Raw genomic sequence first — 24,589 nt, forward strand, 5'->3', positions numbered from 1 at the left:
TACCTCTTTTTCCTGTAAAACACAACTAGGTAAATACAACTAGGTAAATACACACACACACACACACACACACACACACACACACACACACACACACACACACACACACACACACACACACACACACACACACACACACACACACAAATGGAACATGAAAACTTAACTCAATGCAATAAAAATAGAAATACACAGATAAATACATACTTATACACACTGAAACTGATCTGCCTTGATTGACCAGGAACTCGGTCATCAAAGACCATGTTGCCATGCCTTTTTGTAGTCTTTTTACTGTGCGACACTGAAACACAGGGAGAGAAAAGGAGAGTTAATGGCACTGGCAACAACCATAACAGAAGAGCAGTATTGTAGGACAGGACAGGGAGAGAAGAGGAAATTCAATACTGCTGGCAACAACCATAACAGAAGAAGAATATTGTAGGACACTGAAATAGCAAGAGGAGAAGTTATATTGCAGGCAAGACCATCACAAGGAGAACAGTACAGTTGGGCATTGAAACACAAAGGAGAGATTTTAATTTACACAACAACACAACCCCAGCACAGTCACCTCACCCAGCCACCACTCCCAACACATCACCATCTCACTCTTCCACAGCAGATTTCAGGCAATGAGAGAATTTTCAGCAACGGTACCACTCACAACACACAACACAACACCAGCAGCAGCTCAGTCACCCAACCCACCACTCTCAACACACTCTGACCTTGCTCTTACCCATGTACGTGAGTTCCTTTGAGTCTGTGTCCCAGTAGAAGTCCCCATGAATGTTTGTGGTGGGGTCAGGCAGGGACTCCAGGCTCTCCCTCTCACCCTTGGTCGTCCTGTCAAGTTAGGCAATGCCACATTAGGTCAGGTTAGATCACACACACGGACATGCATAGAAATAGAGGTTTGGGATTAATGAAATGAGGAGATGGGGTTAATAAAAGAAAATGTACAAGATGGAAGCACACGTGTGTGCAGGCACACGCACACACTTAAGCTATGAAGAAAGACTTGAAGAGATGGAATTACCAACACTACGAGAGAGAAGAGAAAGAGGAGACCTTATAACAATGTACAAGTTAGTAAACAATATAGAAAGAATAGGCAGAAATTACTTGTTACCACAGATGAAGGAGGGAGAGAGACAGATGAGGGGGCATATGAAGAGAATAAAGAAGAGTGGATGTTCAAGCGACATCAAGAAATACAGCTTCCCATACAGAACTATTGAAATCTGGAATGATCTGAAGGAAGAAGTGGTTGTAGCAAACAGTGTACACATGTTTAAACAGAAACTGGATAAATATAGTTATGGAGACAAGACAAAATGAACTTTGGCTTGTGCTCTGTACAATACAACTAGGTAAACACAACTAGGTAAATACACACACACTACAAGAACAGGTGATATAGGCAAAGGAATGTACATCAAGCCAAGGAAAATCTAAGGAGATATAAACACACAGAAAGGAACGAGTGTCTGATTGTAGCACAGAACATAAGAAAACATGGAAAACTGCAAGAAGCCATTAGGTCTATAAGTGGCAGTCCACAGACTCTGTATACAGAGGGTGTCCAAGTTACGAGGTAATGAGTTACGAATGTTCATTGATATGAGCAGTCTACTTGCAAAAAGAAAATGTACTCTTGATAATGTTCCCTTTGCTAACCAAACATTCAAATTTGGCACACAGTACGCTGCTTTGCCACTAACTACGCAGTGCAGCAGCATAGCAGAGGACCGCCTACTGGCCCAGGACACAGGCCCTGTAGCAGTTTATTATGAGACGCTAGTTTAAAATTTAAATTTAATTTAAAAACATATTGTACTGCACCGCAGTGAGTCTGCCTTGAGACTCCACAGTGCACAGACCTCTGCCAGTCTGCCTCTGAGAGGCAAAGAGACAGGAGAGTTGTGCTGCATGGTGTAGAAACCCTGCTCCATTACATTAAGTCCACAAATAGGCAAACAAACCTGTCTTATGCTTTCAGCCAGCCATCTTAATAAATTACATGAAAAAAGGTATGCATAACCTGAGAGGGAGAGCGGAAGAAAGGAAAAATGTACATGAGAGAGAGAGAGAGAGAGAGAGAGAGAGAGAGAGAGAGAGAGAGAGAGAGAGAGAGAGAGAGAGAGTTGTATGCCTGGCATATCTGAGTCTTGCATTTGGCAGAAACCTCAAGACTGTCACTTCTTGGTGGTATCACATCACCCATAAGGCAAGGTGCTCTCTCTCTCTCTCCCTCTCTCTCTCTTTCTCTCTCTCTCTCATGGTACCAAGTATCAAGTAAGTAAGCATTACATTGTTTGCAGAACGTATGATTCTTTTTTGGTTCTGAAAAATTATGATGACAAGTTGCGAGGAAAATGACTTACAAGCAGCCTTCCGGAACATATCTTGCTTGTAACTCGAACACCCTCTGTACTACAACTGCACACACACACACACACACACACACACACACACACACACACACACACACACACACAAACTCACAGGGACACTTACTCAATTCTGTCAGGTGTCTGGGTGAGTGTGTGCTTCACAAAATAGTAGTCATTTCTTGTCATGAATTTTGTGTTAGTCTTGTATGACATGTTGACGAACTGATGGGGAGAAAAATGGAACCAAAACACAATTAAATCATATGCATAAACCTGTGATAATAATGATTACAGTAAAAATAATAATAACAATAAAAATAATAATAATAATAATATTAATAATAATAATAATAATAATAATAATAATAATAATAATAATAATAATAATAAAATAGTAATAATCTAATTTTCATCTGAATGCATAAACAACTTAGCATAAAGATAATATTTATTCCATTCTCTGTGTGTGTGTGTGTGTAATAATAATAATAATAATAATAATAATAATAATAAACGGTTTATTATTTAGGCAGTTGACAAACTGAAAATGTACATAGGGGATGGGGAAAAACTTAACATTAATCCTAAAGGTAAGTCTAATCTAGGAGGGAAATACTATTGATTGATGGCTCGCACCATGGTGGGAATCGCACTGAGTCTGTACCGGTCCGTGCGCGGCGCCTTCAGGGGCGTTATTTTGTTGTGGTGTCTGGTGGTACGGACCGGGCGAGGTGCGTCGGGTGGCAGCATGTTTCTGAGACGTGGATGATGCAGTAGTCCCCTCCCAAACTTCTCCAGAGCCTCTCGGTGCCTGGTGGTTATTCTGGACAGACTCAGGTTGGTCAGGGCTTCTTCATAGGTGGTGTATGCAGGGCCAAGGATGACCCTGCACGCCCTTTTCTGCACACTCTCTAGCTGTAGCTGTTGAGTGTGTGTGAGGGAGGAGGACCACGCTGGGGAGGCGTACATGAGTTTGGGGAGGATGAAGGTAAGGTACACCCTCCTTAACTCATCTGTCGGCGTCCCCAGCGACCTGAGTCTGCGCAGCATGTACAGCCTGTAGGTAGCTGATCTCACGGTGCTGGCGACATGCTGCTTCCAGGTCAGCTGGTTGTCCACCGTGACTCCGAGAAGCTTGGCACATTGGACCACCTGGAGGGGGTGAGGGCCCACTGTGAGCCGGGGAGGGGGCACTGGTACAGAGGAGGTACAGAAATGCATCACCACAGTTTTGCTGTGGTTGATGGTCATCCTGCTCTCCTCCGTCCACATCTGCAGTCGCTCCAGAATTGCTTGCAGTGGCGAGTAGTCCGGGTTCTTGGTGGAAACTGGGACGCCCACGGTGCAGTCGTCCACATACTTCCAGCGATGGGGGGTGTCAGTGAGGGCGTCGTTAATGAGGAGGAGGAAGCATAGAGGACCCATCTTGGTCCCCTGGGGGACTCCACATGTCAGCTGTTGGAAATTAGAGACAGAGCCCTGATAGCGAACGGCCTGACGTCTCCCTGTGAGGAAGTCGGCTAGCCACGCTATCAGATTAGGAGGGAGACCCAGACTTACTGCCTTGCTGATGACAACAGTGTGATCAACAAGATCAAAGGCTTTTTTGAAGTCCACAAAAGCAACTGCTAGAGAGGTGTTTCGCTTGTCCAGGTGGCTGTGGATGAATTCAAGGAAGCTGGTCAGGTAATGTGAGGTGGAGGTGGCTTTAATATTTCCGAATTGTCTGATATCCACGGTGTTACAAATTTTGGTGTATGCCCAGTCATATACAAAATCTTCACAAATAAGGCTAGGGATGGAAGTGATAGAGACTGGCCTGAGGTCATTGAGTGACTGTGGACTGGAAGTTTTGGGGATGGGGATGACGTAAGATGTCTTCCAGTCCGCGGGGCAAGAGTGTTGGGAGAGTGAGGCGTTTATTATGGAGCATAGCGGTGTTGCTAGCTCTACAGCAAATTCCTTGTAAATTTTTATAGGAAGGTCAGTGGGTGTGGTGGATCTTGGTTTAAATTTAAGTATTCTCCTAAAAACATCCATCGCCTGGACAGTGTGTGGAGGGGAGGGAGCGGGCAGATAGGCAGGAAGCGGAGTGGTGTGGAGGGGAGGAAAGGTTTGACAGATAGCAGCAAAGTGATCGTTCATCTCCTGAGCCGTGAGATTAGCAGGAAGGTGTGAGGTGCAAGGAAGAGATGAAGTGTGCTTTTGTAAGCCTTGTACACAAAGCTTTGATCTTAGCGTACCACTGTCTGTTGTTGGTCAGCTTGAGGTGGTGTATCTTGTCCGGGTAATAGCTTGCCTTTGCATTCTTAATCTCCCTGATTACCCTGTTTCTTAGTTTCCTGTATAGGACCGGGCAGGAGTGGAACGCCCAGGTCTGCTGACGCATGAGTCTTTTAATGCGGGGCGTCATCCAGGGAGCATCAGATGGGTGCGTTGTAACGCTCTTGGCTGGGAAGTAGTGGTGGAAGGCTTCTGTGGTAGTGGCGACGTAATTTTGCCATTTTAAGTGGACGTCCTCCTCATCCAGCACCTCGGTCCACGGGTGTTGTGTCACCCACTGCCCAAACTCCCTCATGGCTGAGTCAGGCATGGGGCGGTGGGTCCTGGTGACAGCTGACCGGGGGGTCGAGGTGGTGGGTGTGGGTGTCCACAGTATGGAGAGGTGGGTGCTCCGTCCCATGGGAGGCAGCGGCTTGGGTGGCGAGTACTGCTGGCCCAGGTCTGTGAGTATAAGGTCGAGGATGGCTTGCTGGTGGGTGGGGAAGTCCACGACCTGGGTGAGGTGTAGCTGGTGTAGGATATCGTTGATATCTAATCTGTTAAAGTCCCCACAGATGACCAGCTTGGCAGCAGGATACCTCACCCTCAGGGCATCAGCAGTGTTGCTGATGTGAACGGAGAGTAACTGTGCTGTGGCGGCTCGTGGGGGGTGGTACACGACGCAAACTATGATGGAGGCCATGTTGCTGGGATGGGAGGGGGGCGTGACTCTCACCCACAGGGCCTCCACACCAGCAGGAATATCGACAGGGAGGTGTGAGGGGCTGAGGGCAGAGCGGCAGAAAACGGCCACTCCCCCCCCCCCTGCGTCCTGACCTGAGGTGATGGTAGAGCTGGTAGTCCTGCATTGTGCACACCTCAGGAACAATCTGCCACGCCTCAGTAACTGCCACAATGTCCGCACAAGTAGATCTCACCGTCACAATCAATTCGTCCATCTTGTTGGCCAGAGACGTTGCATTAAATAAGAGAAGTGAGGGAAGACTATACCACGTTCTCGGCACCTCAAAGTGTTTGTATTCCCTCTTCTCCACCCTGCGGTCTTCTCTGGCACTGGAGGTCACTGGAGTGTGTGTGTGTGTGTGTGTGTGTGTTTGTCAGAGAGAGAAAGTTTATATCCCAGGGACTGCCAGTTGTAGACCTGATGGCTACTTGCAGCTATCCTTGTGTTCTTGTGCTCACATGTCCCCCTTAGCCTCCACCACTCCCTTGTGTTGCTGTGCTCCTCTCCCTTTAGCCTCCACCACACCCAGAACTCACCTGATTAGCATTTTCAAAGTTGAAGTCAAAGGTGGCACCAGTGTAGACAAGCCCCATCCAGCCAGCACCACCAATGGAGCATGAGGTAAGGGATGTGGGTGGCGCCGAAGTCGTTGCTTACCACCAGGTCCTTGCCAAGCAGTGAGGAAGGGCTCGGATTGGTGACGGCCACTCGCAGGAATTTCATGGCCCCTCGGCAAACTGATCCTGGCACCTATAGTGATGACAGACAAAGGAATGGTTATTATTGTTTTTTTTGTATGTAAGAAGGGTGCTGGCCAAGGGCAGCAAAAAGAGCAAATAAAAAGGTCCAATGAGGTGCCAGTCTCTAAAGGAAAGGATCAAAAAGATCATTCAAAGTTGGAGGCCAAGTGTCTCAAAACCTCCCTTTTGAAAGAGTTCATGTCATAGAAAGAAGGAAACACAGAAGCAGGCAGGGAATTCCAAAGTTTACCATGAGTTGGTTATTCTGTTGTTGGGGTTAGTACTGGTGATGTTTACTGTGATTAGATATACACATATGCACACACAGATGTATACCTGATGTAAAAGACAGGTAGGAAAGGAGTGATGGGAGTGATAAGACTGCTTATACTATGGGGTGAAATTTGTATTAACAAAAAATAAGAAAATAAGGGAAGCTGCAAAAGGCTACCAGACCTACACGTGGCAGTCTCTAAGAAACATCCCCATCTATTTCCACCTAACATCATCATGTATAAACTTGTCTAATCTTTTAAAGTTCCCTAATGTAGTGATGTGTACTGTGATTAGATACACACACATGCATATGCGGATGCCTCTTTGATATATAGTACAAGGAGGAAAAGAGATCTATCTATCTGTCTATACACCAGGCTGATCATCCCATACTAGGTGACCCAAAGCACCTCACACTCAAACACACATCATTCACACTCTTAGGCCCATTGACCCCTGGAGAAAAGGCACAGAAAAAAGATAAAAAGAAAGAAATGGCATCCTAGAAATGACTCAGTATATAAGATAAAGGTACAAGGAAGGGAAGGGAAAACATACAAGTTAATCAGCATTTATCCAGGTACAATAAATAATAAAGAAATACAAGACCAGAAGCATATCAATGAGAGAGAAAAAAATCTCAAAGAAGGAAGGGGAAAATATCTATAAACCCACAAATATATTCTGCCTTATACCTACATTCTTGGTGACAGAGAATGCTGCTTCTTGAGTGCAGGAATCAGTTGGTAAGATGCCCATTGTGGGAACAACATTCGCCTCCGGTTCGCCCATCAGAGAGCCATCAGCGTCTATCCAGATTGTCTCGTGTTCCCACTGAAACCTGATCTGATGTGGGAGACAGAATGGTGTCTGTGTCAAGGAGCAACAAAGTATTCTTGAATACTTTGCTCTGCCATCAGGTTTATTTTCAAGGTGATTAGTCACATTTTCATGGGTCTTCTTTACTATAATGCTGTAGAACCATTGCTTTTCTAGTGATAGTTTAACAGGGAATTCACCATCATCACTGGGAAAAAAACATCCATGAGAATCTATATATGCAGCCCTTGAAAACAGTCATTACAAGAGTTACTGGTGTTTGTAAATGTTTTCAAGATTCTCATCAGTTTAATGATGATTCTGCATTAAAAAAGTTCTTATGAGTTATTTGAGAGTTTTTAAGTGTTTCCATGCATATAAGACTAGTTTAACAATGGTTCACCATCAGTAATGGAAGAAACACTCATAAGAACTTCAGTAATCATGGTTTTGGCTTCAGAAAATTGTCCTGATGGGAGAACAAAGCATTGCAAAATAAGTGCATATAAGGCAAAAACTGAGGAGATACAGAGAGTCATCCTGAAGAAATGTTTTTCCTTACCTTGTTGGGTGAATTCTCAAAGGCCAGACCCTTAACCTGTGCCCTGTAGCCTCCCTGGTAGTTCCTGCACTGAGAACAGCCAGACAGTGCAGCACTTCCACCCTCATCAAAGTTAACAAATGTGACATTGGAGATACTAAAGATCTGGGTCTTGGGCGCCACAATACCACTGGTTCCTGAGGTGCAGGCACTGGAGTTGAGGGCCGAGTGACACACCACCAGGGAATTGAAGATGCCTGCACAAAACAGCATGAATAAAAGATTGTCTCATGATCCTACAAAAATTCAATCTGGAGACAAAATGGTGTTTGTGTCACCACCAGGGAATTGAAGATGCCTGCACAAAACAGCATGAATAAAAGATTGTCTCATGATCCTACAAAAACTTAATCTGGAGACAAAATGGTGTTTGTGTCAGAGTAGCTTGGTGTGCATTCTAAAAGGTCTGCTCTCTCATCAGGTCTGTTTTCAAGGCGATTATTCAGGTTTTCATGTTTTTTCTTTATTTTCTCTTTTTTTCACAACTGATGCTGTAGAAACCTTCCACAGCATCATTATTTCAGTGATAGTTTAACAGAAATTCATCATCATCACTGGGAAAAAACATCACTGAGAGTTCAAACTCAACACATATAGCCTTTGAAAATAGCCCTTATGAGAGCTATTAGTGTTTCAAAGTGTGTTTTCATGATTCCAGTGATAGTTTAGCAGGAATTCAGCATCATCAATGGAAAAATGAGGTCCATGAAAGTTCAATTAATCACACATGTGACCTTTGAAAATCCTTAAGAGAGTTGCTGGTGTGTGAAATGGTTACTGTACTTAAAGATGCTGTTATAGAAGGTACCTGTAGAAGACCTAACTGAACATAACCTAACCTACCCAAGTTTATGTCATTATATAATTCAGTGTACTTATATTAACTGCTGCTGTTGTTTTTGCTATAACAGTTATTTAAAGATCTGTGTGGTATGTTATTTATGTTCCCTCCAAAAGCTGTGCAAGATGTAGGGAAGGAAGAAATGGAATCAAGCATCTTAACTAACATTGCAATTTAACTCATCACTTGCATATCCTGCTTTTCTTAACCACAATTTCCTCATCAGGCAGGGAGCTCAACCAGGCCTCACTACCTCTCACTAATTCACTCGCATATCCTGCTTCTCTTAACCACAACTTTCTCATCAGTCAGGGAACTCAACAAGGCCTCACTACCTCTCACTAATTCACTTGCATACTCTGCTTCTCTTAACCATAATTTTTTCATCAGTCAGGGAGCTCAACAAGGCCTCAAGGGGTCCTTGAGTTATGATGGAGTTCCACTCCTATAAACCAATTTTCAGCATAGGTTTGAACTGGTACCTACATTATGTCACTCACCTATGCTAATGTTATAGTAAAGTCATATTCTAGTTTATAAAAACATAACTACTGTACCTGTAAAAGAAACACATCAGGACATACAGTAAAAAAAATAAATAAATAAATAAAAAATAAATAAATCAGTAAAAAGGACAAAGGGGAATGTACAGGGACAAGCACTGCCAGTTTAACTACCAAGAGGCAGAAGTCGAGATCATTGTAAACTGAGGACTCCCTATACCTCTCACTCCTTCCAGTCACCATCCCCCTTCACCCCATCACCACCCAGTGACTCACCAGGGCTGTCATCCTGTCCGAACCCTCCCTTCACAGACACCATCTCCATGCCAGCCTGTTGGTTATCAAGCATCACAAAGTTGTGGAACTGCAGCTTAGTGCCAGATACTGCCTCGGCACCCCGCTCACGGTGTCACGCGGTGAAGCTTTCCCACTTGGCCACCTGCAGGAATTTTTTTTTCTTTTTCTTTTCTTTTATTTTTTTTGTGTGTGTGTGTAAGTGGACAGTGGCCAAGGGCAACAGGTGAAAAAAGGCCACTGAGGTGCAGGCTCAAAAGAATGGTCAAAAGGCTCATCCAAAAGTGGAAGATTTTTATTTATTTATTTATTTAATTTTTTTTTTTTATTGTCCTTACTACTGGGATTTTTATTTCTTGGTAACAGTTCACTAAGCCACAAGACTGTTCCTTTCCAGTGAGGGGTTGATGGGGCTACGTGTGTGAGTGAGTGTGTGTGTGTGTGTGTGTGTGTGTGTGTGTGTGTGTGTGTGTGTGTGTGTGTGTGTGTGTGTGTGTGTGTGTGTGTGTGTTGCTTTGCCTGGACCATCTTGTGTGGGATCGTAATATTTTGTAATAGTAAGCTCTGTTTCATCAAGTGTATCAGTAATTAGGCAGGTGAGGCTACAGGAGCATAGTTCATAATAGTAAGCTCTGTTTCATCAAGTGTATCAGTAATTAGGCAAGGTAATTAGGGTACAGGAGCATGGTAGCACTGCCACTGACTCATGTACTAAATCACTGACTGGTCTATGAATTTCTATATGACTTTGAAATGTTAGCAAAGTTCTGTATTTCTACCAGAACCATAATTTGAACTGTATGGGTTTTGACGGAAATACATCAATCTGCTGCACATTTCAAGACAAGATGGGAATTTGCTGACTGATCAGTGAGTGAGAGCTTTGGTCAGTTACAGTGTTATCATGTTCCTGTGTCCTGAATTACTAAGACACACCTAATGACAGAGTGTAGCAGTATTGCCCATCATTATACACACACACAGATCATATACACATGAATGGATACGTATTTAGTGATGCGTGACACAGACTTACCACGTCCCTGCCTCCACAGATGTCGGACTTTGGGTGATATCCTGGATTGGAGAACACCCACAGACCATACCTGGAACAGAGGCCAGTGTTGTCATCAAATGTCCCAATGTCCCAGATGGATAGCCAGAAAACAGATTAACTTTTATCCTTCTGTACTATGATCCTCTCTCTCTCTCTCTCTCTCTCTCTCTCTCTCTCTCTCTCTCTCTCTCTCTCTCTCTCTCTCTCTCTCTCTCTCTCTCTCTCTCTATTCCACCCATCATGTAAACTTCAAGCCAGCACAGAACACACAGCATAACAATAACACTCATGCACACATACACACATCCTCTCTCTCTCTCTCTCTCTCTCTCTCTCTCTCTCTCTCTCTCTCTCTCTCTCTCTCTCTCTCTCTCTCTCACCCAACACACACACACACACACACACCCTCTCTCTCTCTCTCTCTCTCTCTCTCTCTCTCTCTCTCTCTCTCTCTCTCTCTCTCTCTCTCTCTCTCTCTCTCTCTCTCTCTCTCTCCTACCCAGCCAACACACAATCACAAACACACACACACACACACCTTCCCATGGAATGTGCAGTGTTATTGAAGAAGAGTCCCATCTGTTCAGTGTTCTGGCAGTAGATGTTGGTGGTGGATGGGCCCGAGGGGTGGTGGTCCAGCCTGTACCAGTAACCAAAGTGTGTTCCACTGGCAGCTGCATTGTGACGGAAAATGTTGTTTGGGTTCACCACCTGATGGATGAGCGAAACAGTGGATCAGTGAGTAAGCGGTTTGTGGAAAATTGCAGGAGTTATGAGTGTGTGACTGGAGTGGGAGGTGGTTCTCAGAGTGGCTTGTGGAGACTTTGAGAGTTTTGAGTGTGTGGAAGATTCTCTCTCTCTCTCTCTCTCTCTCTCTCTCTCTCTCTCTCTCTCTCTCTCTCACACATTCTTCCATCTAATTGATTTTTACTGAAAGAGGAGCACTGGTCAAGGGCAACAAAAGGAAGAAATATACCCACTGAGGTGTCAGTCCCTAAAGGAAAGAGGCCAATGGATCATCCAAAACTTGAAGCCTCCCTCTTGAAGGAGTTCAAGTTATTGGACTGAGGAAATACAGAAGCAGGCAGTGAGTTCCAGGGTTTACGAGATAAAGGGATGAATGATTGAGAATACTGGTTAATTTTTGCATTAGAGAGGTGGATAGAATAGGGGTGAGAGAAAGTAGAAGACATCCCTTACTTGTTCTCCCTCCTCCCACCTTTTCCCTCCCTGCTTCCTTCCCCTATACACACACACATGTACACACACACACACACACACACACACACACACACACACACACACACACACACACACACACACACACACACACACACACACACACACACACAAAAGATGTGGTTGAAGCAAAGCATTGTACACATAATTAAAGAGAAATCGTGCAAACATAGATATGGAAACAGGACAAAAGAGCTTGCTTGGACCCTGTGCAGTACAACTTGTTAAATACAACTAAATAATCACATACACACACCCACCCAGAATGAGGAGCGTGTCACATCCACATTAAGAAGGGAAGAGGAGGTCCTGGTGTAGACTGCAAGGTTGTACTGCACCACACTGTTCTGCTCCACCCCATCCTCTGTGAAGATAGCGTGACCCATGTTGTTGTACGCCACATTATGCTCCACCAGCAGGTTGTTTGTTGTGTGCATTGTCACTGCGCGGTTGTAGGTGTGGTGGATGGAGCACCCACGGATGTACGAACCACCCATGTCCCCAGCCAGGTGGAAGTGGAGTGGGTACCGCCCAAGTTGGAATGCCTGGGTGGAAATTTGGCAAGTGTGTATGTGTGTGGATTACAATGGATGTGGTGTGTTATTGTGCTTGCCTGAAGTGGAGGTGATGTTACTGTGCCTGTTTGAAGTGGAGGTGGAGGGATATTTTGATGTGTGAATGAATTAGGGTGGATGTGGAGGTGATACTAATGTGTCTCTCTCAAGTGGAAGTACAACACATATTGCTCAAATTACTACATGTGACATTACTACTACTACTACTACTACTACTACTACTACTACTACTACCATTACCACTGCCACAACACACATGACCTGACCCAGATTGGCCCAGCAGGACCCAGCCTCTCACAGCCTCACCTGACCAGCCTTGGTCACCTCCACGTACTCAATGCGTCCCATCACCAAGTCCAGGTCAGGGAACTTTCCAGACAGTATCACGGTGGCGCCAAATTGGTCACCGCCAATCTCGTCTCCATGTCGACCATTGAAACATGACTGGGTGGCGTGCTGGTCTGGGATGGTAAAGAGAAGAGAGACATGTTGGTGTGTGGCAGTGAACAGAGAGAGAAGAATGCATTGAGAGAAAGAAAAAGAGAGATGTATTCTCGTGTTTCTGCATCTTATCTCAGCCACTTCTATCAGGTCCTGGTGAAAGTTATTGGGATTTTCCAGGATGTTTTCATTATAGTAGTAAAAGGTTAGCAAGGATTCTATGCCTTTATTAGATCTGGGGAAAACTATTGTTGTTTTCAAGGATATTTTCACAATCTAACATGGATTCTATGCCATTAACTGAGTGTGGTGGAAACTGTTGTGGTTTTCAAGGATGTTTTCCTGATTGTAATGAGGTTAACAAGGATTATATACTGTTAATAGATTTTGGTGGAAAGTATTGTGGCTTTCAAGAGTTCTTTCATAACTGTAATCATAAATGAACAAGATTCTACACCATTAACAGATTCTGAGGGAAAGTATTGTGACTTAAGCATGGTGAATCCTTTAAAATTCAGATCTGCACCATCACACACCACTGCTACTATTCACAACCACTACTATACACCTTGAGAACCTGCACCAGAATGGCAGTAAGTCACCAAACTCACCAGAACTGAATGAACTCACACCTACACACTACTACTACTACTACTACTACTACTACTCCTTACGGCCCACACACAACACACCTTCAGAATCTGCAACAGAACAGCAATAAGTCACTCACCAGAAGTCAATGAACTCAGACCTCCACACTATTCTTCCTCCTCACAGCCTTTCATAGCCTATATACAGCACAGAACAACACCACAACACCAAACTCACCAGGCCTAAAAGCAGTGTCACAGCCCTCAATAGCCACACTGAAGTCGGTGCCAACATTTCCCTGGATCTTGACATTGTGGGTGAGGAGTCCCACCTCTGCACGTGTCTCCACTGTGTGTCCCCCAAGAGTCTGGGTGACGGAGAGGTGGGTGTGCTCCAGTGCCTCTGTCAGTGTGACCTCCAGGCCATCCTCAGAGACTGATGCAATGGTCCTCACCTCGTTCTCCTTCATGTAGAACCTGTGGAGGGATGAAGGGGGTGAGAGGGAGAGGGAGAGAGGGGTGGTTTGGGAGATGAATGGGTAGTGAGAGAGAGAGAGAGAGAGAGAGAGAGAGAGAGAGAGAGAGAGAGAGAGAGAGAGAGAGAGAGAGAGAGAGAGAGAGAGAGAGAGAGAGAGAGAGAGAGATTTGCACATGAATGTTCCTTTACCTATTCTCTGTGGTGGCAATAACAACCTGGTCACCCTGCCTCAAGGTGACGGGCAGGGACAGGGTGAGGTTGGTGTCTCCAAGGGAGGCCGTGTGTGCCAGGTGGGTCCAGGTGATGGGGACGTGACGGCCATGAAGGTCCAGCGTCCCATCACGCACCGCCAATACCTGTGGGATGGGTCAGAGTAGGTGGTAAAGGGGTTTGGTTAGGTTATGTGGAAGAAATCCAGTCTTTTATGTTGTTATTTTTATTGTTGTTCTCTCTCTCTCTCTCTCTCTCTCTCTCTCTCTCTCTCTCTCTCTCTCTCTCTCTCTCTCTCTCTCTCTCTGCACAGTGGGATGGAGACTAGTCTTTCATTTTGATGGTTTGTATCGTTGTGGTCTGTCTGTCTGTCTGTCTGTCAAGGAATCTAGTCTTATACTCTGCTGGTTTGTATTGTTGTGGTCTGTCTGTGTCTGTCTGTCTGTCAAAGAATCTAGTCTTATATTCTGCTGGTTTATATTGTTGTGATCTATCTGTGAGACAAAACATACAGACAGATCACAACAATACAAACCAACAGAATGAAAGCCTAGATTCCTTGAAAAACAAGCAGACACACAGACAGACAGATAGACAGACTCATCCTCCTCAGCACTACAATCATGGATGCATCTTGATAACCAGACCAACCTCCACCAGAATCCATGAAAGGCATAGAATCCTGGTTAAATCCTTCTCTCTCCCTTTGCCTCTCACCTTGGCATCCTCTCTCTCTCCCTCTCCCCTTGGCACCCCCACACTCTCCCTCAGCCTCTCACCTTGGCACCATACAAGGGCAGCTCGGTGGAGTGTGTGTTGCTGTGCAGTTCAATGACGGCCTCACCAGGGAAAGGCTGATCCTCCGACCCAATACTGAGAGAGCCACCACCAACGATCAAAATATACTCTGCCCACAACACCAGCTCCTCCACAGTCTCCACATCAAACACCACGTGGCCGCCCTGGATCAGCAGCATCTTCAGCACTGGTGTTGACTGGTCCAGCAGCAGTGTCTTGCCCTGAGTCACCACCACCAGCTGCCCCTGTGATGGTGGCGGTTCGCTGCCCCAAGTGAATGGTGAACTCCAGAGGTCGATGTAGGAGAAGATTCCACTATTGTTCTGCTGTGGAAATGAGGGGTGAGAGGTGAGGGGCGAGGGGGTGAGGTGGGTGAAGGAGGAGAATGAGATGAGGGTGCTGAGTGGTGAATTTTAGAGGTGAGGGATCAATGATGAGGGGTGAGGGAGGAAAGGTGAGGGGTGAAGGGGTCAGAGGGGATAGAGGGATAGAAAAAGGAAGGTAAGTTAAGAAAGGAAAGGAGAAAATGAGGCTAAAAGGATGAAACAGAAGATGAAGAAATTATAAACACAAAAATTAATAAAAGACATCAAATTAAGCAAGAAAACAGAAGGAAAAAGAGCAAAACACTTTCACCAAACAAAAGAACACATAAACACTCACAGCTGCTGCCAAGCCTTTCCCAGGGGCAGTGACCTTGACCTGGAATTGACCCGACCCTTGGTGAGCCTCAGTGATGCAGGTGATGCTGGTCGGACCCTCTTGGGTCACCTTGCACTCTGACCCACCAATGGTCACCTTATTGCCGCTCAACCTAGGGAGGATAAGGTCTAAGTTAGGCAAGGTCAAGTCAGATCATTATGTTGCCGTTTGACCTGAGGAGGTAGTGGCTGGGTTAGACAAGGTTAAGTCAGGTCACTATGTTGTCACTTGTCTTAAGGTTAGGCAAGGTTAGGTCAGGTCACTGCAATACTGCTTGACCTGAGGGGGCAGTGATCAGGTTAAGCAAGGTTATATGGCAGAAAATACAGCATGCATACAGACAGACAGACAGGCAGGCAGAGAAGCACAGACACCCAGAAGTCACACAGACACCAGGCACTGTGGTACTTACCCAAAGCCAGTGCCAGTGAGGGTGAGGGAGGTGCCGCCAGCAGTGCCGCCTCGCTGGGGCTCCAGGCCAGTGAGGGAGAGTGTGAGAGCCAGTTGGTAGGTGAAGCCACCCAGCAGACTGGCAGACAAACCATTCGGGCTGCTCACCACCACATCACATGTCACATCCGCCTCACCTGGTACATGTAGATGGATAGATGGATGGATGGTTGGATTGAGGGATGGATAAATTGATGGATGGATGGATAGATAAATTAATTGATTAATTGACAGATAGATAGATAGAGATAGATAAATAAATTGATAGATTTATAGTTTATTGACAGATGGATGAACAGATTGATAGTTAACTGACAGATAGAAAAGCAGATTGATAGTTTATTGATCATCACACACACACACACACACACACACACACACACACACACACACACACACATAGACAAATAAAAGGAAGGTTTAGTTAAGATTCAGTTATACAGACAGACTGATTGATAGATAGATAGGTAGGTAGGTAGACAAACAGGTAGACATACTGTAGATAGATAGATAGATAGATAGATAGGTAGGTAGGTAAATAGATTAATAGATAGGTAAATAGGTACAGATAGATAATTTATTGATAGAGATAATTTACTGACCATCACACATACACACACACACACACACACACACACACACACACACACACAGAGACAAATAAAGGAAGGATTAGTTATATTGTCATTATTATCATTATCAATGAATTAATTATCATAATACTACTAATGATAATAATACTGTTATTATCATGAATAACAGTAATAATGACACTACTACCACTACCACCACCACCACTACACACTGTGGGGCAGGGCTGGTGCCACACAGGTTATGGCTGTGGTGCTGTCGCTGCTCACAAGGTCACAGGGCAGGTCACACAAGGTCACCAAGGAGCCGCCATCCGGGTCAAAGCACCCCAAAGCTCCCTGTGTAAGGTCAGTCAGAGTCAGGGGGATGAGACAGACATACAGACACACAAACACAGAGACAGACAAACAGGTTGCAACAGATGGACAGACAGAGACAGGCAGAAGGATACAGTATAATCAGGAACAGACAGAAAGATAGACAAGACGGCAGAGACATATAAGTAGAGACAGACAGACAGGCAGAGACAGACATGCAGAGAGAGAGAGAGAGAGAGAGAGAGAGAGAGAGAGAGAGAGAGAGAGAGAGAGAGAGAGAGAGAGAGAGAGAGAGAGAGAGAGAGAGAGAGAGAGAGAGAGAGAGAGAGAGAGAGAGAGAGAGAGAGAGAGAGAGAGAAGCAGATAGATAGATACAGACAGACAGGCAGGCAAAGAGAGGTACAAAACACACACACACACACACACACACACACACACACACACACACACACACACACACACCTGAGGAGGGAGTGAGTGAGGTGAGAGAGAAGATGAGGGAGATGGACAAGTTGTTGGAGTCTCCATACACTGCATCCCTCACAACCACCTCATGTTTCCCTCCTCCAAGCGCTGGGACCTGTCTCCACCACCACCACCACCACCACCACCACCACCACCAGGGAAAGAAAGAAAAAAGAGCATTAAACATTCTTCCTAATTCAAAAAACTTTTCCTAACCCAAATCTATCATTGCTTAATTCATTGTGTCTCATTCAGTAATGTTACTTTTCCTGTCACTCACTCATTTGCAGAACTACATCTATTTCCTCTACTATTATTATTACTCAGTTCCCTCTCACTTTCCCCCCCAAGCTGCCTCACACTCCCTCATGGCACTCATCAGTCTCTTCCCTGCAGCACTTCCCCTCAATCCCCCTGACTCACGATGCACTGGAGGGAGGTGGGGGAAGCAGGGGAGACCAGGCCACACCTTTTGCCCCCCACAGTGACCTCAGGGGTGCCCCCGGACAGAGTGAAGCCAGTGCCATCCAGTGTGAGGGTGGTGCTGCTCACTACATCAGTAGAGGGCCTGGCAGGAGAGTAAGGGGGTAGTGTGAGGTTGGGAGGGAAGAGGGGTGGGGTGGGGACAGGAGACCAGGGGTGCATTATACGGGAAGTTTCTCTCTAACCCTGCACCCCCGTTCGTTTGGGGCAGTCCATCAGCAGGAAGCAGCAAAAATGGCCGCCCACAGCACTCTTCTTAGCATAAGAGCTCACTGATGACCCTGTACTTGACATTGTGGACATTATTTATAGAAGAAATGAAGTTTTAAGGAGGCAAGAGGAGGAGAGAGAAGAGAGCCCACAGAGTCCTATGAGAGTCAGGGATTATGCTTGTTTATCAAAAGTAGTCTTTGTTACATATGTGGTCAAGGTGTCGCGATTCTACCACTCCAAAGTTGCTTTTTTTTTTTTTTTCGTTAGACTCCCTCCAAACTAAGCCTTGAGGCCAGCATGCATGCTCTGGCTGGCCTGTCCAGTGGCCTGAACAGGCTGGCCCCACAAAAAAGTTACTCATACAGGAATCAGGCCACCTGAAGGGCCACACTCAGTTCTGCTTAGTGCCCAGACACTGTTGTGGAAGGTTGGCAGGCTGGCTGCTCTGCTCCACGCTGATGAACTGGAATGGCTGGCTCTGGCTCTGCTTCTGGCCTTGGCTACATTAATTATGACATTATCAACCTGTTGGCTTCATTAAGGGATAATCCCATCCTATGCCCCTATAATTTCATTTGGGCCAACAGCAAGCTCTGATGTGTGAAAGCAGTGAGTGCAGGCTGTGTATTGAGAACAACAAACACACTTCTTGCCACTACATCACAGACTGTGTTAAAGCACGACAATTCTGAAGAACTGGTGTGAGTGACATGCCCTCCATGGTGGAACACTTGGTTGACCTGTGAGTCTTGAGGTAAGTGAAGACTGCTGACCCAAAATTCCTACAAGCTAGATAATGAACAAAGTGAGCACTAACATTATGTTGTCATTGTTATTATTATTGTCACTATAATTATTAGGTAGTATTATTACTATCAATATTAGTAGTATTAGTATCACTGTCATTATTATTACTATCATCATTCATCTTATTTGTTGTTGTCTCAAAGACCCATTCTATTTCATCGCAACATTCATTTACAATACTTCCAAACTGGGGGCCACCTCACGTGCAGTGTCTTAACAACAGTCCTTTGTTGAACTTTTTTCATGTAAGAGGGACACGGGCCAATGGCAACAAAAACCCAATTTAAAAAAAAAACCCACCGAGATGCAAGTCCCCAAACAGGGTCCAAAGCGGTGATCAAAAATTGAAGGATAAGTGTGTTGAAACTTCCCTCTTGAAGGAGTTCAAGTCACAGGAAGGTGGAAATACAGAAGCAGGTAGGGAGTTCCAGAGTTTACCAGAGACAGGGATGAATGATAAGATTACTGGTTAACTCTTGCATTAGAGAGGTGGACAGAGTAGGAGTGAGAAAAAGAAGGTCTTGTGCAGCAAGGCTGCAGTAGGAGGGGAGGCATGCAGCTAGCAAGATGAGAAGAACAGTTAGCATGAAAATGGTGATAGAAGATAGCAAGAGATGCAACATTGCAGCAGTGAGTAAGAGGCTGAAGACAGTCAGTTATTGAGGAGTTGATGAGACAAAAAGCTTTTGATTCAACCCTGTCTAGAAGAGCATAATCCATAGAAAGGCATAATCCATACATGGATGGAGAGGGCCTCTGTACAGAGCAGCTGGAAGGGTGAGAAAAACTGGCGATGTCTCAGAACGCCTAACTTCATAGAGGCTGTTTTAGCTAGGGATGAGATGTGAAGATTCCAGTCTAGATTATAAGAAAAGGACAGACCGAGGATGTTCAATGTAGGAGAGGGGAACAGTTATGTGCCATTGACGAAGATGGGATATTTGTCTGGAAGGTTGTGTTGAGTTGGCAGATGGAAGAATTGAGTTTTTGAGGCATTGAACAATACTAAGTTTGCTCTGTCACAATCAGAAATTTCAGAGAAATCAGACGACAGGTGTTCTGGTTTCCTTTTGTGACCTGTTTACTTCCTGAAGGGTTGGACATTTATGAAAAGACGTGTAAAAGTGCAGGGTGGTATCATCATCATACAAGTGGATAGGACGAGAAGTTTGGTTTAGAAGATCATTGATGAATAATAGGAAGAGAATATGTGATAGGACAGAACCCTGAGGAACACCACTGTTAATAGATTTAGAAGAACAGTGACCATCTACCACAGCAGCAACAGAACGGTCAGGAAGGAAACTTAAGATGAAGTTGCTGAGAAAAGGATAGAAGCCGTAGGAGGGCAGTTTGGAAATCAAAGCTTTGTGTCAGACTCTATCAAAAGCTTTTGATATGTCTAAGGCAACAGCAAAAGTTTCTCTAAAATCTCTAAAAGAGATGACCAAGACTCAGTAAGAAAAGCCAGAAGAAGTAGAGCAGCCTTGACAGAACCCATACTGGCGATCAGATAGAAAGTTGTGAAGTGAAAGATGTTTAAGAATCTTCCTGTTGAGGAAAGATTAAAAAATTTTAGATAGGCAGGAAATTAAAGCAATAGGATGGTAGTTTGAGGGATTAGAACGGTCACCCTTTTTAGGAACATGCTGAATGTAGGCAAACTTCCAGCAAGAAGGAGAGGTAGATGTTGACAGATGGAGTTGAAAGAGTTTGACTAGGCAAGGTGCAAGCACGGAGGCACGGTTTCGGAGAACAATAGGAGGGACCCCATCAGGTCCATAAGCCTTCTGAGGGTTTAGGCCAGTGAAGGCATGGAAAACATCGTTGTGAAGAATTTTAATAGGTAACACAAAGTAGTCAGAAGGTGGAGGAGAGGGAGGAACAGGCACTGAATCATTCAAGGTAGAGTTTTTAGCAAAGGTTTGAGGAAAGAGTTCAGCTTTAGAAATAGATGAGATCAGAGTGGTGCCATCTGGTTGAAATAAAAGAGAGAAAGATGAAGAAGCAAAGTTATGGGAGATGTGTTTGGTTAGGTGCCAGAAGTCATGAGGGGAGTTAGATCTTGAAAAATTTTGACACTTTCTATTTATGAAGGAGTTTTTGGCTTGTTGGAGAAAAGACTTTGCATGGTTCCAGGCAGAAATATAAAGTGCATGAGATTCTGGTGATGGAAGGCTCAAGTACCTTTTGTTACCCATCTCTCTATCATGTATAACACAAGAACAGGCTGTGTTAAACCAAGGTTTGGAAGGTTTAGGTCGAGAAAAAGAGAGAGGAATGTACGCTTTCATGCCAGATACTATCACCTCTGTTATGTACTCAGCACACAGAGACAGTCTGTGACATGGAAGCAGTAGTCATTCCAAGAAAAATCAGCAAAACACCTCCTCAGGCCCCCTAACTAGCAGAAGCAAAATGTCAGAGGCACCTCTGCTTAGGGGGATCCTGAGGAGGAATTGGAGCAATAGGATGAGATACAGAAGTGAGATTGTGATCAGAGGAGCCCAACAGAAAAGATAGGGTAACAGCATAAGCAGATGGATTAGAAGTCAGGAAAAGGTCAAGAATGTTGGGCATATCTCCAAGACAGTCAGGAATACAAGTAGGATGTTGCTCTGGGTTGTGGAGAATGGTAAAGTTGAAGGCTAGTTCACCAGGATGGTCAGTGAAAGGAGAGGAAAGCCAAAGCTGGTGATGAACATTGAAGTCTCCAAGAATGGAGATCTCTGCAAAAGGGAAGAGAGTCAGAATGTGCTCCACTTTGGAAGTTAGTCAAAGAATTTCTTATAGTCAGAGAAGTTAGATGAGAGGTATACAGCACAGATAAATTTAGTTTGAATGAGTCTGTGGTTGAAGCCAGATGGTGGAAAATTCAGAAGATTCAAGAGTGTGGCAATTCACCTAGTGAAGACTGAATTGTCTTTGCCAACACAAAGACCCAGCTCAGGAGTGATCCTGCGCCACCTGCAACATCAAGATCTGAGGTCACTGGGTAAATGAGGTGGTGGGGGTGCTGGCCAACACAATCACTTTGAACATGATGATAAATATTTGTTCTCATTGAAATTAGTGAACATATTTAATAATGATAATATTAATAATGCATTACTGTTATTATTATTATTATTATTATCATCATCATCATTATCATCATCATCATTATCATCATTATTATTATTATTATATTATTATTATTATTATTATTATTATTATCATTATTATTATTATTATTATTATTATTATTATTATCATTATCAGTTGTAGTAGTAGTAGCATCATTATTATTATTATTATTATTATTATTATTATTATTATTATTATTATTATTATTATCATAAACAAAACACCAGTGATACAGAAGATGTGTGTGTTTGTGTGTGTGTGTGTGTGTGTGTGTGTGTGTGTGTGTGTGTGTGTGTGTGTGTGTGTGTGTGTGTGTGTGTGTGTGTGTGTGTGTGTGTGTGTGTGGTGAAGTGGGGTGCATGGCATCAAGACTCACGTGACAGAGAGAAGCATGGGGGTGACGGCTGCAGTGTAGGTGAATGCTTTGGCAGCCATCACATTCTCACTGCAGGCCACACTGACCACCACCGCTGCCTCCCCCTCAATGCCAGGTGGCAGGCGGCAGGAGATGGTGTTGGCACTCTCCTGCAGCATGGGGCACTCAGCACCACCAACCACCACCATCATGTACCCGGGAATGAACCCCGAGCTGTTCCCCACCAGCACCGCACCTCCGTTGATGCTGCTGGACTGAGGTGTTAGGGCAGAGGCCATGGGCAGGGTAGTGGAGGACACCTTGTTGCCCACAACTGCCCTAGCCCCAGCCACGGTCACCATGGGTCTGTAGGAGCCTGCGGACAGGCCGGCTGCTGTGCAGGACACTTTGGTGGGGGTGAGAGAGGTGATGGTGCAGGAGTAGGAGGTGGGATGGTCCTCTGTTGAGTGACTCTGTTGTGGGTGTCTCTCCTGGGGGTTGTGGTCCAGTATGTGGGGAAGAGGGCCAATGCCAGCCATGCGCCAGGCACCCAGCTGCACCGTCTCCTCAAAGGTGGCTGCCCCGGTGCCGGTGAAGCTACCCCAGAAGCCCCGAGGGGCCTCCAGCACATCCACCAGGGACAGCCTCGCCTTCTGCCCCAGGCCATTCAGGTACTTACCACTGAGCACGTTATCCTCATCCTCGGCCACTGTCTCCACCAGGCGGTCCATCTCATCACCCGCCTCCACACCCAGGAAGTCCTCAACCTCATCCTTCAGCACCACCACCACCACTCTTCCCTTTCTTCCACCATCAAGTCTTCCTTCTCCTCCTCCTGAGGCACCTCTCAGCAGCCACGGGGGACCGACTGTTGCACCAGTGATGGTGACCTTGGTGTTGTCACTGCCAAAGTTGTGGCCAGACAATGTCACTTCCTTGCCCTGCACTGCCATGCTGGTGATCACAGGGGTGAGTGCCTCACTGTAGGTGAAGGTAAGGGTGTCCATCTTGGCCGGCACCTGCAGGAGATTTTCTTTTAAGCTTTTTAAGATTTAGTCACTCAAAAGACACCAAATTACCATATTATGGTTTGAGACGAGAAAAGGAATTTATATAGTCTTTTGCCAAGACACTGTTGATGTTGGATACACATCTAGTCTTAGATATGGTGACAGATTTAAATAATTCACTCATCTTGATCATTCTACACTGAAAGGAAGATGTGCCATGTGGTAATACAGTAATGCACACATGAGTACCACTGCCAACAGTGCCTCACCACACATCCAGGCAGCAGCTCTGACTCAGTACTCTGCTGTGTTCCTCTTGCCTCAAGTTTAGAGTGAAGACAAGTGTTCTTTTAACTTCATGTATGCACACACACTCACACACACAGCCTTAGACACACCTCCACACACCTATCAGTGCACCAAGGCCTTCTCTCAGCACCTCAGGAATAGAAATAAAACACTATGACATAGTACTGACACCAGTGCCGTCACCACCCCATGCAAGACTAATGACGGCGAAAGTGGCTCACAAGACACAAGTGGCTCACAAGACACAAGTGGCTCACAAGACAACACTCACTCATCTGTCACTGCCCCCCACAAGAGTAATGGTGATGCAAGCAGTCCAGCCTCACAAGACAACCCTCATTCAGCTGTTCAGAATGACAACACATGTGCAGCCAAAACCATCCCCTTGTGCTTTGGCCCAACACATCACTCACTTTGCTGTTAAGGAGTAATGACTGGGATCATAATTCACTGGTTAATAAATAATTATAGAACTTTTAGAGCTGTGTTTATGGCGTGCCCCACTCAAACCCTTGGGCCAACCACTAGGTAATTTGACTTGAGGAATGAGAGTGAAGTAGCAGTACTTGGTGAGCAGAAAGACTTCACAGCTCTAACGTAACTCATAAATAGTGAGAAGCTGGCTTACAATAACTCTACACACACACACACACACACACACACACACACACACACACACACACACACACACAGGTCACAAGCAGCAGCTGAAGAAATACTAGGCAAAGTTTAGAAATTGGCCAGAGTTGAAGAGTACAACCAAGTGTGGATGAAAAAGATAGGACCAGAGAAGAGAGAGCTACTATAAATAAACTAAGAAGAGAATTAAATGAAAAAAAAAAAAAACGAAAAAAGACCAGAAGTGGAGAAGAGGTTCTATTGAAGGGTCACAG

At 45.0% G+C, this 24,589-nt stretch overlaps 2 protein-coding genes across 3 annotated transcripts in view; both read right to left on the reverse strand.

Moving 5' to 3' along the window:
* LOC135113799 (fibrocystin-L-like) overlaps positions 1-849 on the reverse strand; it is a 28,536-nt gene extending 27,687 nt beyond the window's left edge. For both annotated transcript variants that reach the window (XM_064029416.1, XM_064029415.1), the window contains exon 1: positions 743-849. The gene's annotated coding sequence lies outside the window, so the exon portion shown is untranslated. The remainder of the gene's footprint in view (positions 1-742) is intronic.
* Positions 850-6,854: 6,005 nt separating this feature from the next.
* The window catches only part of LOC135113863 (fibrocystin-L-like), a 48,319-nt gene continuing 30,584 nt past the window's right edge, over positions 6,855-24,589 (reverse strand). The window contains exons 9-23 of the mRNA XM_064029485.1: positions 22,399-23,396; positions 17,817-17,961; positions 17,391-17,508; positions 15,983-16,157; positions 15,532-15,682; positions 14,850-15,194; positions 14,050-14,216; positions 13,621-13,859; positions 12,658-12,812; positions 12,037-12,321; positions 11,076-11,248; positions 10,517-10,586; positions 7,804-8,039; positions 7,122-7,449; positions 6,855-6,878 (exon numbers count right to left, since the gene is read on the reverse strand). Coding sequence (XP_063885555.1) covers positions 6,855-6,878; positions 7,122-7,449; positions 7,804-8,039; positions 10,517-10,586; positions 11,076-11,248; positions 12,037-12,321; positions 12,658-12,812; positions 13,621-13,859; positions 14,050-14,216; positions 14,850-15,194; positions 15,532-15,682; positions 15,983-16,157; positions 17,391-17,508; positions 17,817-17,961; positions 22,399-23,396 — 3,609 coding nt within the window. The remainder of the gene's footprint in view (positions 6,879-7,121; positions 7,450-7,803; positions 8,040-10,516; positions 10,587-11,075; positions 11,249-12,036; positions 12,322-12,657; positions 12,813-13,620; positions 13,860-14,049; positions 14,217-14,849; positions 15,195-15,531; positions 15,683-15,982; positions 16,158-17,390; positions 17,509-17,816; positions 17,962-22,398; positions 23,397-24,589) is intronic.

The sequence above is a fragment of the Scylla paramamosain genome, chromosome 26 (assembly GCF_035594125.1).
Source record: "Scylla paramamosain isolate STU-SP2022 chromosome 26, ASM3559412v1, whole genome shotgun sequence".
Taxonomy (NCBI): domain Eukaryota; kingdom Metazoa; phylum Arthropoda; class Malacostraca; order Decapoda; family Portunidae; genus Scylla; species Scylla paramamosain.